Raw genomic sequence first — 18,218 nt, 5'->3', positions numbered from 1 at the left:
CCGTGAGGAGGGACTGACCGGTGGTCTCAGCTGAGGAATGGAGCTGGAAACTGAGGCCGACTCCCCCAAGGAGAGCACAGCCCCTCCTCCTCCTTTCCCAGACCTGAAGACTGTGGACAGGTGCGGGTGAAAGCAGGGGAAGGGAGTGCAACACTGTCATTCTCACACAAAAATAATGGGGGTTTGAGGCCGGAATCATTCCAGTGGTGGAATTTGTCTGGGTTTAGATTCAGGCAGACGGCTAGAAATTGTTGTGGGGAACGGAAACGCTTTGATTTAGAGGGTTTGGTGAGGAGAAACCCGCCCTAAACCTAAACAGATCCGAGCCCTTCTCCACCGAAGCCCGAAATAATGTAGATTAACAACAACAACAACAACAACAACAACAACAACAACAACAACAACTTTTTAGAATAATGTGGAGCTTTACAGCCCTCTCCGCGTCGGGTCCGGGAGGGAAAGCTCACAGTCGCCGAGCCGGAAGCTGTGAGCTGTGGGCAGCGGGGAAGGGAACTCCGGGGCGCGGGGGCGCGGGGGGCCCGGGAGGGTCGAGGCAGGAACCGGAGCGCGCGCGCGAGCCACAGATCCAGCCCCCGGGGGCCAGAACCCAGGCGGCGGCCCGGGCGCTCGGAGGCGCGGACGGGAAGCCGCTCCGGGCGGCGCCGGGCCACGCGCGCTCCTCCGTGCGGGCCGCGGCCGGGCCTCGGTCCCAGCCTCCGAGGTCTCCGCGTTGGGCGTTGGGGGCCCCGGGCCTCGCGTCTGTTGTCTGAACACGTACTCTGGCGGGCGGCCAGGCGAGGCCAGGCTGCAAGCCCCCTCCCTTCCCCGCGCGGCCGGGCCCGGCGAGGCCTTCTTGGGGCGTCCCCACCAACCCCCCTTCACACTCTGTTCCCGGCCCGCTGTGCGACCGTGGGTTTGGAAAAGGGCCCCAAAGCCGGGCTTGTCGGGGACCCCGGACAGAACGAAGCATTCCAAGGCCGGAAGCCGAAGTGCTCAGAAGAACCCCAGAACCGTGACCGTTTGCGGGGTCCTGGAGCCGAGGGAGGAAGGAGCGCCAGCTCTGGGCTCCCCTAGAGGGCGAGGCGGCAGCCCGGCCCCCGACTCCCGCGTTACAACCTCGCCCAGGCGCGCGACGCCCGGTAGCCCTGGACCCGAGCCCCGAGCCTGCCTCCCCCGCGGCTGGTAATGCTCCGAAAGCCGGGTTGTAAACACCCGCGGGGCGACCGGCAGTCCCCGCCGGCTCCCTTGCGTCGGGGTGGGGGGGGGGGTCGCGGTGGAGAAGCCGGGCAGCCGGCCCTGAACTCCCACCTCAGTTCCCCGCGCACCCTTCTTGATTTTGGAGCAGTCTGCAGTCAGCCAGTGTGACCTTGTGTCCGAAGATGGCCCACGATTCGCAAGAGGCCACGCTCCCCAATAACACGCTTCCTTCCCCCGCAAGAGGCTATTAACTGGGGGAGGGGAGGCGGAGGAGAGGTTCCGGAGGCAGGGAAGGCGCGGGAAGGCAAGAGAAGGCTGGACGGAGGCTGTAGCCGCACCACCGCCTTCCAGGGGACCCAGCGCTTTGCTCAGCACCCTCTGGTTTAGTTCATTTAATCCCACAAAACCCCCCACTTTAGAGTTGTGAAATAAAGGTTAGAGGTCAGGGCACTTGCTGGAGATCAGACCATCCAGGCTGGGCCAGGTGGCATCTTAAGCGGGGAAGAGTGGAGGCAGAAGGAGGGGAGATCCTCCTGTGTCCCCTCGGAGCTCCAGAAAGGGCTGTCCTGGTTTTTTCTCAATCCCAGATCCAAATTTCCACAGACGGGTGGTGACAGGGTCAGATGGTCCCCTATTTACCCCATTTAGTTTTCACAAGATCCCTCCCTGCGAGGAGTGTTCTTGTCACCATGTCAGATACCAAAGGCTACCTTCCAGAAACCGCTGTCCATCCCAGGAGTTCTTACCAAACTCCAGACCCTTTCTCTGGGGTTGCACAGCAGGTGTTTAACAGCTGTTTGTTGACTGACTAACTGAGCACCCAGAGAGGAGCGACCATATTTAAATAGCTTCAGTGGCAGGAGAGCCTGGTAAGATTTAAACCAAACAGCCAATCAGCCAAATAGCCAAGTGTGGATACTAAGGTGCAGGTACCCACAAACTCTCAGAAGCAGAAGGGGAAAGGGGATTCCTGGCCCCCCTTCCCTCTGACCCAGTGGCTGACCTCCTCCCCCAAATGACCTGGCCGTTTGAATTCTCAGGAGCAGGGAGTCTCCAGTGGATTTCCCTGCTGACACATGTAGGGCGATTGGGATAGCAAACCTTGGCAGAGGAACCCCAGGCCAGGCTTGGGGTGCTCCCCGCCATCCGGCTGCTCCCCCCACAGTCAGTGGAAGGTGGGTGTTCCCAGGATCAGGAGAGGTAGGCCACCAGCCACTGATAACCTTGGAGGAGCTTAGCTCAGTCTTACCTGTCTCCCCTCTTTTCTCAAACAAATAAAGCCCTTTGTTAGGTCCAGACAAGGGCCACATGCCCAGCACCTCACTTTGGGGGGGACATATATGGCTTTACCATACCAAGACCATTTTTGGCTCGCGTTACAAACCCTACCTTATTTAGTCTCTGCGTTCAGCCCAAAGTAGATTTTTATGGGTGGAGTGAAAATGTCTCACCCACAGAGGTTTCTAATGCAAGAGCGGGCAGCACCATTGCCTGGGCTGAGATGGCATGGGGGCAAGGATGCTTGAGGGGAAACCTGTCTGTCACCCCCAACACCGAGGGCTGGGTCCAGAAGAGGCATTCCGACCAAAGATCTACCAGCAAAGCAGAGGTGTCAGGAAATTATAGGAAAATTATAATGATATAAGAGAACAGGCTCTTTTGAAGTATCCGGGTGTTTGAATTAAATGAACAATTGTCTTGTGTACCCAAAGCACTTTTGCATGTAAGGCCAGAACCTTCCACAAAGCTTTTGGGAGAGCTGGGCAGGAAAGTTTGGTTTGGGTCTGCACCTTTCCCAAAGGTACAGATTTCCCCAGGTCAGCTGTTTGTGGACACTGCTAGAAGCCTAATGCGGGAGGCCAAGTTCACTTTTCCCACGCTAGGCGAGGGCTAGTGTGGTGCAAACGGGAGAAAGGACCCAGGAGTTGGGTAAAGGACAGAGACCAGGGCACAGTTGTACATTTTCAGAAATCAGGATTCCTGGGTCTTTATTAAATTCTTTTTTCATTCAAGTCCCAGGGTTTTTAAATTTTGGTTCTTTCTATTTCTCCTTAATGGAGTAAACGTTTACCCCACCAAGCCATCCCGAGCAGGGGGAGGACCTGCTGGTGCGAGCCACTGGTGCCCTACTATGGTCACTGTGGTCACCCTTGGAAGGGAAATTGGGCAGGCAGTGATTTCCTGGGGTTAAGAAGACACCTCTGATCACATGGTCGAGGCTGAGGGGCTGCGATCCTGTTTGGGGGACCAGGATATGCGGAATTTAGCCACTTCCTTATGGGGAGACCGGGATAAGCCCCCAATTCCTACAGCCTAGGAGGAGAAATTAAAGATCATCCTTTTTTTTTTGCTTAACAGAGTTTGCAGGAAAGGGTCTCCAAAGCCTGTGGGGGGCCCCCAGGCGCGAGGTGCTCTGGGGCCAAGTGGCTCCCTCAGCCTCGGGGTGGAGGCCTCCAGAACTGAGATTACTGACACCAGCGGGAACAGCGGGACAGACCCAGAGGGCCTACGCAGAGACTTTCCAGGCCACCCATTCGCCGCAGCCCGTTTGGGGGAGTTTTGTGATCCCAGGAATGGTCCCCAAATTCGCTGAGACTAGGCGTGATTCCCCATTTCGCGCATCCCGCTCTGGCTTCACGGAGTCCCATGCTCCGCACGCGCAGTGGGCAGGGGTGGGTCTGGCCTGCAGTTCTGGGTGGAAGGGAGGAGGCCGGACTTGCCAGCAGCGGGACCCACAGCTCACCCCACCTGGGTCGCAGCCAGGGGTGGACGGTGCACGAGTGGACCTGGAGCCTGGGGCCGCCTTCTCCGCTGGAGCCAATGGGGCGCGCAGTCACCGGCCTTCTCCACCTCGCGCCTGGGTGGTGGCGCTAACTGGACAGTTGCTGGCCAGGCCCACAGCAGAAGGACTCCAGATCGTCGCTGAGGGTTCTTCCACCCGGCACTTAGCTCAGAAACCCCACCCGGCTGTCCTACTTTCTCCCGAATATGCAGAAGAAAGCTTGGGATTTCTGGGGTCACAGCAGCTGAGCTGGGGATACAAGAGAGGAGGCGTCACTGAGCAGGGCCACCTTTCCCCTGGTGCACTTTCTGAAACACTTGTGACCTTCAGGGAGGTGGTGGGGAGAAGCAGGAGATCTTAGGGGGCAGTTAAGAACTGGGGAACCCTTATTAGGTGCCAACAGATACCTTCCAGTTATCTTGGAAGACTCCCACTGCCTTCCCCGATCCCTCGCCATACCTGGGGGGTGGGGTGGGGTGGGGAGGGTTGGAGCTTGCCCTGGGGAAGGCCCCAGGTAAACCCTTCCCAAGCTGGAGCACTAGGATCCAAAGGGGGATGGCGCTCCCGAGGAGCCAGGGAGGGCTGGGGAGTGCGAGGGATTAGGGGAGGTTAAAAAAAAAAAAAAAAAAAGTCTGTTTTTATGCAGGAAAAGCTGCCTCCTGGATGGTTAGGGCTTTTCATCTGGGCCTGTCTTTGGGAAAATGCATAGTTGCCCGTGACACAGTGAAGGGAGGGAGTGAGGAAGGGTCCTTGGGGGAATATTTACAGGTCAAATCGATATCCATATCCCCGTTTGGCTTCGAAGATGGCCGATTTCAAAGCAGATTAGATTACTTTATGGCATTTCAAATAAAACGGCAATTTCAGAGCCGTGAGCACGTGGGCGACCCACGGGAGCTATGGTCCTGGCCAGCTCAGCGCGTACTGGGGACGCTTGGACCCAAGGCCTCGGAGGGAATATCTTCTCTGGCCTTTTTTTCTCTTTAATCCAGGGCAAAGGGGCGGTGGCGAGAACACAGGCTACGGCCTGCGGGTCCCCGGAGGCGGCAGGGGGTACTCTCGGGATTCCCGCTGGCCCGGGCGCGCGGTGCGGAGGTTCCGCGTGCTCTGCCGGACGTAGGGGCCTCTCGGTCGGCTGTGCCCTTTACTGATTCGCTTTATTCCCCCCGTCCAGGTTTAGGAGACGCGTGGGGACAGCCGAGCCGCGCCGGGCCCCTGGACAGCGTCGCCAAGGAGCTGGGATCGCACTTGCTTCAGGTAAAGCCTCTTTTGCGGGGGTGGGGTGGGGGGAGGAGCGCAGACACCGCCTAAGGCGCCGACCTGCACCCGGCAGAGCACCGGAAGGGGGCTCCCTTCTGACCCCGCGACCCCAGTCTCCAGATGTCCTTCCCCAAGGAGCCCTGGGTGGATCCCTAGGCCACCATCAGGCTGCAGAAGTCGCTGAGGGGAGAGACAGCTTCTGGACCTCGAGGCAATTGGCTACCTCCCCACCCACCTTCCATGCATCCTCTTTGGAGGCCAGGACTGGGGCAGGACTCGGCTCCCAGAGGAAGGTCCGGCCAGCCCCACCCCCACCCCGCCTCTCGCCGTGTCCCAGTCCCAGTACTCAGTAGCCCACGAGACCTAGGCCTAAGGACACCCGTGGGCGCGCGGTTCTTTCCAACCTTACTTCCCTTAGCGAACTTTTATGGAGCGCTTGCTCTGTGCCAGATGCTGTGCCAGGCGCTTGAGCCAAAGAAAGAACGATCCCAACGCTCTGAGCCAGAGTGTGGCAGTTCTAAAGCCTTTGACAATCGTGTATGTTTGGAGGGGGTGCAATAAAAGAAAGACAGCATCTATAATAGAATATTAACAGCATTTATTGAAGGTTCACTGCGGGGCAGATTCTGTTCTAAATCTTACTGTGCGTCATCACCCACCTAGAGTAGGTTCTGCTTTGAACTCCATTTTTTCAGGAGGAAATTGAGGCACAGAGAGGTTAAGCAGCATGCCAGAGGTCACACAGCACGTGCTAGAGCCTGGTTCAACCCAAGTCCTCCAGCTCTTGAGTGCTCCAGGTCATGACCTGGTGCTGCCTCCGGAGTCACCTGGCTCACGGAGGGAGCCCTTGCTTGGTTTGTGGTCAGCCGCTTATAGCCCTCAGGTTGGAGTCATTTAATCCACGGTTGGTAAACCGCTCCTGGCCTGGGATTTCGCCTGCAGTGTCTGTGGCTCTGGCCGGGTAAGCGTGCCCCCGACCGGCCATTTCCAAGTCGGAGGCTGGCGCTAGGTGGGGACAGCAACGCCTCTTGTCTCCGAATTTTCAAATGCCCTTTACAGAGCCTCATCAACGACCCGATTCATTCCCCCCGCCCGTCATTTGTCTCTGCCATCGAAAAATGCTTACCAAGAGCTGTTTTGCATTTCCTCCTTCTATTTTGTGTTTTCTTTAAAAGAAAAAAAAATGTTGGCGGCAGTACTCAATGACTTGGGTCAGCGAGTCAGCCAAGAGCACCGCATTTCGAAAAAAGCGGATCTTTTCAAAACCCCTTTCCCCAGATGTCTAGTACGACACCCCCCCCCCTTTTAATGCATGCTCTGGGGAAGAGAAGATCCCGGAGAATTTTCGAAACCTGAAGCTTTTCGAGCATAAAGCAAACGATGGGGTAGCCAGGCAGGGAAATGGCGCTCTTGGAGTCCTTCCCGCGCCCTGCGCTCACCCCCTTGCTCACTTCCAGCTCGGTGCGCCGGGTTTTGCTTGTTTGATAGTCCTACATATTATAAGTGACACTAACGTCAGGGACAACTCAGTGAAAACCTGGCTGGCATGGTCAACGCGCCTCGGTTCCTCCACTGTACATGTCTTTAATTCCGAATGCTGTGCGATGGGCGTGTTTGCAGTTAATGCACATTCAAGCGAATTAGGTCATTTGAAGCTACGAAGGCATAGCCAACATTTTCCATTAAGGATATTATTTTTTTAGCTACTGCTGGCAACTTTCAGAATCTAATTATGATCATTTTTTTCTTTTTTTTCTCGTATGGCTGTCAGATACCGTTTCAATAAATGTATCTCTTTAATGATTTCGGAGTTAAGCAAGAGTGTAAAATGTGCCAAAACGCTTATAACTTTAGAAATTGCTGTATAGTTTATATTTTTGAAACGGAATTTAGATGGGAAAATATTTTGTGGCTGAGTTAGAAACGAGAAAGTAAGGCTTACAATCAAGATGTTGATTTCAACCTCAGCATAGGTTAGGGTGATGATAGTTTAGTTGGCAAAGGATTTTTACAGTAAAACTGTATTTGAGACAGCAGAATGTAAGGATATCTTTCAAGTTTCACTTCTACATTCTTTGTAGGCCCCCCTCCAAAGAGGGGGCAGATTTAGAAAAACCGAAGGTAATCTGGTTTCAATTACATGCTGTAAAAATAGAATTTGTGGCCAGAAATTGATTTGGAATATTTTTTATGGGGGCTGCATTGTGGGTTGTACGGATCTTTCACCAACTTTATTGCTTTTCTTTGGTTCTGGATCTAAAATATGAATGGGTAAATAAAAATGCAGTTTCCTTTTTCAAAAATAATTTAGTCTTTTTATCCTCGCCACATATAAATATAATCATTACCTTTTTATTTGTCTTCATTAGCTCTTAAAATTTTACTTTATTTTTATGAGGGCTAGCCAACTTAGGCAATATCATTTAGGTAGTTTTAATTTTTCAGAAATTGATACTTTTTCTCCTTGAATTTTGCAAAGGTTATTTGATCTCTTGCAAATTCTAAGTAGTTAATTCTGTAGACATAGTCTGTTAAAATAACCAGGTATTTTATTTTCAGGGGAGTGGTAGTGTTCGGAATTTATTATTCAAATGGTACTTAGGGGTAACTAGAAAATTGTGGCAAATAAAGCGTATGTCCTAGTGGTAGAAAGGACTGCCAATTATGACATAAAATGGTCTATATAGTGGTCGGTTTCCCCCTAAGTACCATAGAACTCCGGATTTGTGCTAAGTGCTAAAATAACTGTAAACAATAAAGCTACTGCATTTAAACTGAGCATGTTAGGGGTTCTCAAGTGTTTTGCATGATTTTTGTGATGGGGATGTAAGATTGTTTTTAAAGTGCTTTAAAAGCATTTGAGAGCCTGGCCCCAGGAATTAAACCTTCAGTGTTATAACCTGGACTCTTTCGTATGGCCCTGGGCTCGTTTTTGCATTTAACAACTATGTATGGATGACAATGTTCTATACATCCCTCCACTTCAGGGGCAGTACGATTACGAGATTTCACTCTACCGTACAACTATCACCTCTCACCCTGGCACTCTCTTTTACAGACTTTGGATGGATTTGTTTTCGTGGTAGCCTCCGACGGCAAAATCATGTATATATCAGAAACAGCTTCTGTACATTTGGGCTTGTCGCAGGTAGGTATTACCTAATTTTATATACAACCAAAATATCAAAATGTAAAAGTAAGCGTTGGCGGATCTTGACCGGCTGTCTCACCCAACTTGTAAATGATTCTGTTCAAGCGCCTGCTTTTGTGTATGAAATAATCCAAAGTTGCAAAATCATCTTCTTAGGCCATCCCGCAGAGCTTTTCTTCATGTTACATTTCCCGTTTTACTTTCTTTTTCCTTCGGGATTAATGACCAGTATATCTGTGCCACAGGCAGCTTTGTTCTGAGATTCTGTCTGACTGCCTGGACCCCGCTTATACAGTAACACTCTGCCACTAACAAGAGCTTCACAAAGGGAGATTTTTAGTCCAAGCTTGCTGGGCTGCACGTGGTATTGTGAGTGGCCATGAAAGCGAGAGGAAAACTGATGTTGAACATGGATTTTATGCAGACTGTGCTTTGGGGAGAGAGAAGGGGGGGGGTAGATTTATGAGTGTTCACATGGAATTCAGGGTAATTTTTCCTGAGTTTTTCCAGTTCAGTGGTCGTTTCAGTAAAGCATTTTATATGCTTGTGATAGAAACTCATAAAACTCAGTTTACTACTGTTTTGCACAGCAAGGTCCTGTTTTCTCTAGAACATTTAAATATGACCGATTTTTCTGGAACTGTCTTCTAAAAAGGGGTTCGTCCCGTAAAAGAAAGAGGTGCGCTCAGCTTTATCTATTCGGGTCAAGCCAAGGGTTTGGGCGAGAATTTGGCTGCTGTCTGGGCTCCTCCGAATGGGGGGAGGGGAGGAGTCTGATTGTGGCCGTTCACATTTCTGATTTAACAAGCGTGGATTGAGGTTCTAAAAGTCACATTTTTTTTATACATCTAGGGATTAAATGTTTCTTTATATTGTGACTTATCAGAGTGCTCTTTTTCATCACGACTGAAGACACAGTAGAATTAATTAGGGACAGGAAATGGGCTCCCAGGAGGCAGATGAATGATCTGTATCGCACTAGCCCGCTCTGTAGTTAAGCCAAAATAAAACATGCCAATTAACGGGGCTGGGGTTTTTTCATCGAAAAACGAAATTACCAATTTGGAAACCTGCATCTGGTGTATTCCTTTTCTTTTTCTAGGAATGCATTTTTTAGACCCGCCATTCGTTTACAGCCTTCTCTTCCAGTGTGTGTATATCCTTATCCACGCCCAAAGGGCTTTCTGTGCCCGGGCTTCTTAAGTAACGTCCTTTAAAGAGAATCTCATATTAAAATTATTTTGCATTTCCTCTTCTCTTCCTTTACGAAACCAGGTCTCCCAGCTAAGATTTGCTAAGGCTTGGTTCTTATACTTCCAGGACTAATGGTATTAGTCTAGTAGTAGAACGGGAAATACTGCTGGGGACATGAAATGTACTATTTATATATTTTTCCAACGTTGTTATGCTCTGAATTTCTAGCTTGCCCTATTTAGAGTTATTTAAGGCCCTTTAGTTGTAACCAGTCTGGTTTCTAGCCCTCATTCTATCTGTGGCTGAATGATTTTGAGCAGATTACTTGATTCTCTATTGTAATTTATTGAACCTTTGGTTAGTCTTATAATAATGTCACAAATAAGATAAAACATTTCACCTCCTTTAAAAAAGACTGGACAAAGATCAAACAGGTACAGTCACTCTTTTCAGATATTACATTTAGATCTGAGCTCCCTGGCAGTCAAAGCAAAAAGGGGAATGCCCAGTTATATGGTTTTCATTGTCTGATAGAGCAGGTACTTAGCCTCTCTGAACCATCTCTTAAATAAGAAGATCCTGCCTACTCTACCTCTCTTTCAGGGTTGTGGTAAGAACTATATCAAAGTGCCCATTTTATGTGATTTATAAATAATAGGGAGCTACGCAAAAGCCAAGTGTCCCCATAGTTTCATTAGAACTATACTTCCAGTAGCACAAAAGTTGCTTCAAATAGTGTCCTGTGGTGGGCACATATCGGGGCCCTTAGCCCCGTGGAATGTTCTGGTACATCATAAGGCCTCGCGCACATCCCAGGACTCCAGTGCATTCGGTCAGGCTGCTCAGTCTAGCATCCTACAACTCCCTCTCTGTCATTTTTCTCTTTTTATGTGGGAAATGAAATTGACCGTTTATGAGCACAATAATTAAGAATGAACAAAATATTGGATAGGCGACAAATCCGTCTGCTGTTCATGATGAACTCTACAAAAGGAAACCTCAGCAGAACCCCAATTAAAATAATATTTCCTTTTGGTCATAACGCAGAAATAAAATTTGGTGTCCTAATTTGGAAAGGGGAGGGAGTTCTACACCCCATCAATTTTCAAGAATGTTGTCGAGATGCCTTTTGTCTATATGTTGCCGGCCGGGAGAAGTGTCCGTTTAAAAAAAGATAAATCAAACTGTGTAGAGCGACTGAATTTTTTTTTCCGCCTGATCTCTTGGCGGGACTGTCTCACCATCAGTCTCCAGCTACGAAAACACTTTAATGCAGATGCGAGCCCTCGTTGGTGTCTGGGAGTGTTCCACGCTGAACTCTTTAAATAAGCAACAACAAACCTTTCCCTCAAATCTGTCTCCTGCTCAGGATTAACTCTGAAGAAGGAAGTCTAGGCAGAATCACAATGTGTATTTTTTTCTGTCTCCTTTACTTAAGTAGTAAAATGAAGTATTAAATAGTATGTCAAATACCCAGCTTCTCCTTTAAAAAAATTTTTTTTGTCCCTTTTAGATTATTTTCATTAGTAGTAAGAAGTCAGGCAAATATGTCAAACATGAAAACTTTATTAAAATAGGCTTAAGGATTTTTTTTTTAAATCCTCAGAGATGAAAGTGTTAAGAAAATTCTATCCAGTAGGCCGAGTAACCCTTGAAACAGATTTTCTGATGAAAAATGATAGTACTAATAGCTTATATTTACATCGTGTCCTTCTGTGTTCCAAGAACTTTCAATTACCCTCAGTGACATTATCTCATTAAGTAACAACATCTTTCACATTAATTCAGGGTTAAACTCGATCTTAGCAGCTCCTGGGGAACCTAAGCTCCTAGGTTTGTCATAATTGTGCGATAATTCACAGCAAAGTGGTGGTGTTTTTTGTTTTTTGTGTTCTTTTAATCTGCACTACCTAGAGAACTATCTGAATGATCTATTCGAGAGTATAAAAATCATTCTTTATGTGTTATAGACCCGTCCTAATTCAAAGCCTTTTATCGAACTTTTTTAAAACAAGTGTTGGAGTGAGAAATCTGGCAGAGTGTATTATTTTTGCTTTTAAATTAGTAACCCTGGTGAACCCTGCTGTCGGACTTTCGGACCAAAGAGTGACAGAGACGACCACAAAATGCAAGTTATCTCCACCAGAGTCAGGCTACAGGCTTGAAAATTCCACTTGGTGTGTGCACATACAGATGATATGTAATAATTCATGTAGTCAAATTTAGATCTGTTTGGAAGAGGTAGAGTTGGGAAGCACTCTTTATCCACACAAGGTTATTAGATGGTTAGTTCCGTGGTTTTTTGGTTAATGTAATTAACTTACTTTATATTGGAAGACGGAAAAAAGCCCTGTATACCTGCTGTGTATTTCCACAGACTCTTTTAAGTATCCCTGTGGTTTAAATTTCTTCACCAAAGTCGCAAACCTTATATAGCATCTAGGTAACTAATATAAATTTTAAAATAACTATAGGTATGTGTGAAATAGCCATTTATGAGACATATAAAGGAAAGCGTAATATTTGAGATTGTGGCCGGAACCACAGCCGTAAAAATAGCCATGGCATTGTTTGGGGCCATAAGACCTAATCCTTTCACTTTTGAAATAAAGAGAAAGGACAGCGTTTTATGTTTGTTGACATAACTTGAACTCTGAAATCCAAACCATCTTTTTTTTTAAATGCTTAATTTACCATAGTCAGCAAAACACCCAAAGCAGAGTAATGTGTGTTTCCAGAGTACTCGGTGACTTTCCTCTTCCGACCCAGAATATATCCATTTAGTGCTGTATTTATCATATGCAGTTTTCTTGGCAGGAAGGAAAGCTATTCAGCAAAACATAAAAACGCTCTTAGTAGGAAAGCAATTCATTTTGTAGTTAGCAGGGTTTTACAAATACTAAAATATCATATTGAGGGTCTGTTTTAATAAGGTTGATGTATGAGACCTGGGGAGTTTTATAGCGACAACCCTAATTTTTTTTTTTTTTTTTTTGGTGAGGTAGTCACATTTCTTTCAACCATTCAAAAGCACGAATAGATATGTAAATACAGGAAACACCATGTCAACCATAATTTTGAGTCAAGGTCAGCACTGTTTTATCATTCCAAAATTTGTTCTTTAAAAACATTTCCGTTATTTGAAGACCATTTTACTTCCTGGACAGCCTTGGAGTTTATAATTGAACCAAGGATTCAGAAAATCAAGCCTCTTAATTCATGGACCTTCTCTCTTCTCAGTCTCCAAATGCATGTGGCGAGAATGGGGTCTTTGAAGACAGATGAAGCTACTTTGGGATTAAAACACGAATCAAATCCCTGTAAGGACAGTTGCAAGCGTTATTGCAAGCATATAAATATACTTTCTCCAAAAAGACATGGGGTACTTTTTTCTGATTAAGAACTTGGAGCAAACCAGAATGCTCATTTTTTTCCCCTAAAAACACAAGTAAGGGAAAAATGATAGGCCCACGCACAAAAAATTCTATCTCATTATTTTTTCGTTTTAAAAATAAGCTGTTGAAATTGTGAATCGATTAAAGAAACACAACAACAGCTCCCTTATCGGTTAGCCTCTGTCCCTCTCCATCTGACAGAGCTTCAAGAAGGATCTCCATCACTGACTTCAGAGAAGAGGACATGGTCCTGTCCCAAATGGGTGACTTAGCACTTGCTGGTTTATAGAAATTTTTTAAGGATGAACAGAAATTATTGGAAAGAAGACTATTTAGTTCTTAATCCTTATTGTTTTTAATGAGCTCGCGTAATAACTTTGGTCATAGGCAAATCCCCTTTAGGGTCAAGGGGGGACGTAGGGAGGCTCTCTGTGACAGGATTCTCTCCGTTCCTCTGTTGGCATAGTATTGGCAAGAAACATTCCATGAATAATGCAGAAAACAGAACTGCGAAAGCTGTTTTAGGGACAAGATTACTTAGCAGGCCAGAAACGTAATTTGTTCTGAATAAAAGGGTAACTCCTACGTCTTAACAAATGGGAAGACCTGGCTCAGAGGAGCGGGGTAAATTGCTTCACCCCTGCGTGGCCGCTGGGTCCCAGGGAAGGAGCCGATGGCCTTGATGCCAATTTGGAACAGTGGCTCCCAGGAGAACTTGTCCATTAAACTGGCTGGCTGCGGTTGTCCTGCTGCGTGAGGTGGCCCGGTCAGAACTGCCCCTTGACAGGAGATCGTGTTGTCTCCGCTCTGAGACCAGTGAGCCTCCCAACAAAACACAAGGCACGACACGCTTAAAAATAACAAGGGGGTGGTTGGGGACAAGGCCCTCGCAAGCCTGCCTTTGCTGTTTTAGCTTGCCCTCTCCCCGTGGGGCAGAGCTGAGGAAGACTGAGTCAGACTTGCCCACGGTCCCCTGCCACCCAAGGGCAGTTTCTCACGCGCTTTCAGTGTCCTCTCCCCTGGGCTCCAGGGCTCCTGCCGCCTGTGGTGGAAGAGCCGTCAGTGCCCTGGGCAATCCTGGGTGCCCTGACTCACTGTTCTCGTCTGCACCATTGCATCTCTAAAACAGGGTCCTGCCACCGCTGCTCAGAAGGCCCTTCTGATGGTCATAGCCTCTGGAACATTCTATGGCACTGCCCATCTTGGGATGACAGGTCAGGGTGTCCAGGTCTCGCCACTCTCTAACCTCCCCTATCATGCATGGCACTTCTGTTTGGGAGAGCAGTAGAAACGTTCTCAAGGTTAGACGTCGAATCAGCAGGAATCTCTGTGGAAAGGTCCTAATGCTGGTGTTTTCCTAGAGACGCCCGTCCCTGCAAAGCAGGGTCCTGTGCAACACGCACGTGGGCTCTAGGCCTGCCCTCGTGTCCTCTGCAGGGTGTGCCTGGAAGTAGGCGGTGTCCCAGTGCTGGGGTCGCAACCCCCGGAAATACCCACCGTGCCACGTGGCTGTCTGGAGTGGGCCCGAACGTTCCCACAGGTCACGAGGCCGCCCCGCCACACCCGTGGGCGGGAGCCATTGGGGAGCCAGTCATCTCGGAGTCAGAAGGCCAGGGACACGGTTCTGGCAACGTGAAAGAGGCCTGGCGGTGCCAGAGGGGCGCAGCTCAGAGCTGACGGAGAAGGGGCCTTTGTCGGAGTGCGAGCCCTCTCCAAGTGCAGCGGAGCCCCCATGGCTCCCAGCTGCTCAGCCTCGGAGAGGACATGGCTCTCGTAGGGACCACAGTCTGGACTTGGCAGCTGGTCTCCCGGCTGGCCAGGCCCCTCAACGCAGCACAGGAGTGTGGGTGGAGGGCCAGGCCCTGGCTCCAGTCCGTTGTAAGCTGCCTCCTGTCTAGAGGATGCTGCCCGGTCCCTGAGGGTCACCCACCTCTACGGCTCACCTTTTCGTCCTTCCCGTCCCAGTTCCTCCTGCTCAGGACTGTCTCGGCTTTCAGCTCACGTCCCCACGTGGGAGACGGTTCAGAGCGCTGCTTGAAAAAAGACACGTGTTTCTGCGTGGGGAGAAGGTGTGCGTGGTGAGCAGAGGTCAAAGCTCTGTCCCATGCTGTGCGTACCTATCGTGCATCTTCCCCTCCCTCCCCCCCGGGCTGCCCCCAGGGGATTTCTGACCCTTCCCTTCCCTCTGTGGCAGGTGGAGCTCACCGGCAACAGTATTTATGAGTACATCCATCCTTCCGACCACGATGAGATGACAGCTGTCCTTGCGGCCCACCAGCCACTTCACCATCACCTGCTCCAAGGTATTTCCTCCAGATGAAAAGAAACCAGAATGAAAACCAGACGAAGCTCTTCGATGTGATCCGAGGGTTTTGCTCCCCATGCTGCCAAGGGGAAGCGTGACTGGGGCTGCCCAGCTGGGCCTCTCCAGCAAACACACAGTGTGGGGGATTTGCGTTTATGCCTCTGTCCTTCGAGGCAACACTATTGATCCCATTTCTGGTGCCAGAGACCATGATAGGCATTGGTAGAAGGTAAAGTAAAGGGGTCAAAGCCTTCTTCCCTAATGCGATCTTGGTTTAGAATACAGGGACACAGGTCGAGACCTGGGCTTCTTAACCAGAGGGTCCCCCATGGAGCTCAGGGGGTCTGTGAAACTGCACGGGGAGAATTACACCTTTTTCTCTCTGGTTGGAAGGTAGCATTTCCTTGGCTTATAGATAATGGACACTAGGCCACTTTACTCTCACTCTTACCCGTGGCTTTGCCAACAACGAGAGTCACAGGCATTTTCATTTCACTTTGCAGTTCTCACAGGTGTTTAAACTTACCACTTAACGCTCATCGCTACTTAGAAATTTCAGGAGTTACAAGGCCGGCTGCAGGCTCTTGTTATTTAATGTGTGAATAAAGCAGCACATTTGTAACCAAATCACCACTTATTTTCGTATTTTGGTAACTGTTTTCAATAGAGTTGGCTCCATTTGTGATCTCAGATATTTTTATCTTCTGCACTTGAGGACGTTATTCCAGGTAGGAATCTGTGGCTTTTGTGCCACGGCACGAATCCGTTAGGAAGCCCTGGTCTAGACGGAGGCAGGTCCACCTCCCTGGCCTGTCTCCACGTGGGGACACGATCCTCCATCTGACGGTCCCACTACTGGACACGCGTAGATTGGGGTCCTACCTCCATAAGCGTGTGTCAGGACATGATGTGGTGTGATTGTTTGGTGGACGATGTGGCACACATCGTTACCCAAATGACTCCCCAAATTGCGGCTGCAGTGCATGCTGGGAAGACGAATTTGTTCTGGCCGCCGGCCCTGTAACTCCCTCTCTCTGACTGTCCAATGAGACCAACCAGCATGTTGCTCAAGGGGTCTCTTGTCTGCTGTGGACTATGGTAGCCCCAGCATGGCCAAAATTCCCCAAAGAACAGAATGCGAAAGGAGAGCCATGAAGCATGGTCGAATGAGGTAGACGGCCAGAGAAAAGCTTGAGTTCCTCTCTCACTGCCTCCTCCTGGGAGGGGCCGTTCTAAGGCCAGAAGGAGAGACTGCAAAGAGCACACTCAGCTTTAAAACCACCTGCAGATGCAGCTCTGGGGCCCCCGTGTTCTCAGCCTCAGACGTGGTCACTGCGCGTCTCACTTTTCCGCATCAGGGACAGAGACTGCTGTGCTGGTTTCGGAGATGAGGTGGGGGCTTCCTTGTAGCTCTGGTCTGTAACTCTTCTTTATTTTTTTAAAAGATTTTATTTATTTATTTGAGAGAGAGAGCACGAGCCGGTGGGGGGCAGGGTGCAGAGGGAAAAGCAGGCCCCCTGCTGAGTAGGGAGCCCAACACGGGACTTGATCCCAGGACCCTGGGATCATGACCTGAGCAGAAGGCAGACATTTCACTGACTGAGCCACCCAGGCTCCCCGCTGTAGTCTGTAACTCTTAAGTCCTTGCAAACAGTCTGACCACATCAGTGCACATGGATAAGCTCAGAAGAAGTGATTTCTATCAAATTGAGGGCTGGGGGGTGTGGGGAATAGTGTACCTGAGTCTCATGCTTTCACTGCGGGATTGTTTAAGGCTGGAAAAGGCCACAGGAATCTTAGAGAAGTCCTGAGACCATTGTGTTATTATTGTTCTAGAAAGTTCCACAGTGTGTTAGTTATACAGGAATGGACTTTCTCCTACAAGCTCTGATTTCACGTCACTCTTCCATGTCATGGCTTTAAATTAAGTGTTTATAAAATGACAGCAACCATGTCTTAGGAATATCACGAGGCCCTTCCAATCCCAGTCCCCGTGGGGTTCATGCCTGAGGTGTAGCAACCACACACGAGAAGCACCGAGGTCTGGGAGAGGTGGAGTTGCCATCTGAATGTGCAAGGTCTGAGGTTCGCAGGCGCTGGGACTGCTCCCCGGATTCTCGTCCACGGAGCTGGCTTTCTGCATCTGAGCTCGCCTTGCTGCTTCATGGTTGTTGTGCTCTTGGCTTTCTCCAAACTGGATGGTTCGTTACTGGGTGAAGGTGTTTAGACCTGAGCGTCCACACCTCAGTGTGTAGCTGGAAATGGTGCAGACAGGCAGGTGTGTTACCGAAAAGCCTGATGCCTTGCAGACCCTGGCCTACTGCAGACAAATTTTAGGTAAATGTGGCCGCCTGGCATGTGATTCCCTTGCTCCCCCTGTGGAGGGGCAGGGGGCATTGCCTCCACTCCTAATGGTAACCGTTCTTTAAAAATTAATTTATTAACTGCCACCAAGTAGCTGTTTATTAGGAGTGGAGTGACCTCACCCTTACCCAGGGGCATGGACACATCATTCCAGAGAACTGGCATCTGCTCACTGAAGCATAGGGTGTTTCCTTAGGGGACTCGCTCGCATTTGCAATAGTGAGGTCGGAGATTGGTGGGTGAGGCCTTCAGGCTAGCCAGGGAAAGACTGAATGGGGAGGGTCAGAGTCATCGAGAAAGGAAGGGTGGTCAGAGTGGGGCTATAGGTGAGGGCAAAAGCTTTGATCTGGCCGAGCGAGTGGGTCTCTTGGGTTCTCTTCCCCATTCCGTGGCAGTCTCGGGCAGTCTCAGGCAGTCTCGGTGCCCATGGGCACAGCTGGCAGGAGGTGCCCTGTGACTGCCTCCCTCTGCTGGGGAGAGGGTTGTGCTGTGAGCCCTGACTCAGTATCCTCTACCCCGAAGGAAGTCAGATGCTTCTGGGCCTTCCTGGCCAACACAGGCCTCCACCCC

General features: G+C 49.5%; 1 protein-coding gene across 1 annotated transcript in view; it reads left to right on the top strand.

The window, feature by feature from the left end:
- SIM2 (SIM bHLH transcription factor 2) overlaps positions 1 to 18,218 on the top strand; it is a 50,628-nt gene that overhangs the window by 7,307 nt on the left and 25,103 nt on the right. Inside the window, exons 2-4 of the mRNA XM_040620977.1 lie at positions 5,154 to 5,236; positions 8,298 to 8,387; positions 15,174 to 15,282. Of these exons, the coding sequence (XP_040476911.1) occupies positions 5,154 to 5,236; positions 8,298 to 8,387; positions 15,174 to 15,282 (282 nt within the window). The remainder of the gene's footprint in view (positions 1 to 5,153; positions 5,237 to 8,297; positions 8,388 to 15,173; positions 15,283 to 18,218) is intronic.

Source organism: Ursus maritimus, unplaced genomic scaffold, assembly GCF_017311325.1.
Source record: "Ursus maritimus isolate PB19 unplaced genomic scaffold, ASM1731132v1 scaffold_4, whole genome shotgun sequence".
In the NCBI taxonomy this organism is placed as follows: domain Eukaryota; kingdom Metazoa; phylum Chordata; class Mammalia; order Carnivora; family Ursidae; genus Ursus; species Ursus maritimus.
Note: the sequence above shows the minus strand (reverse complement) of the source record. Positions and strands in the feature narration are given on the sequence as shown.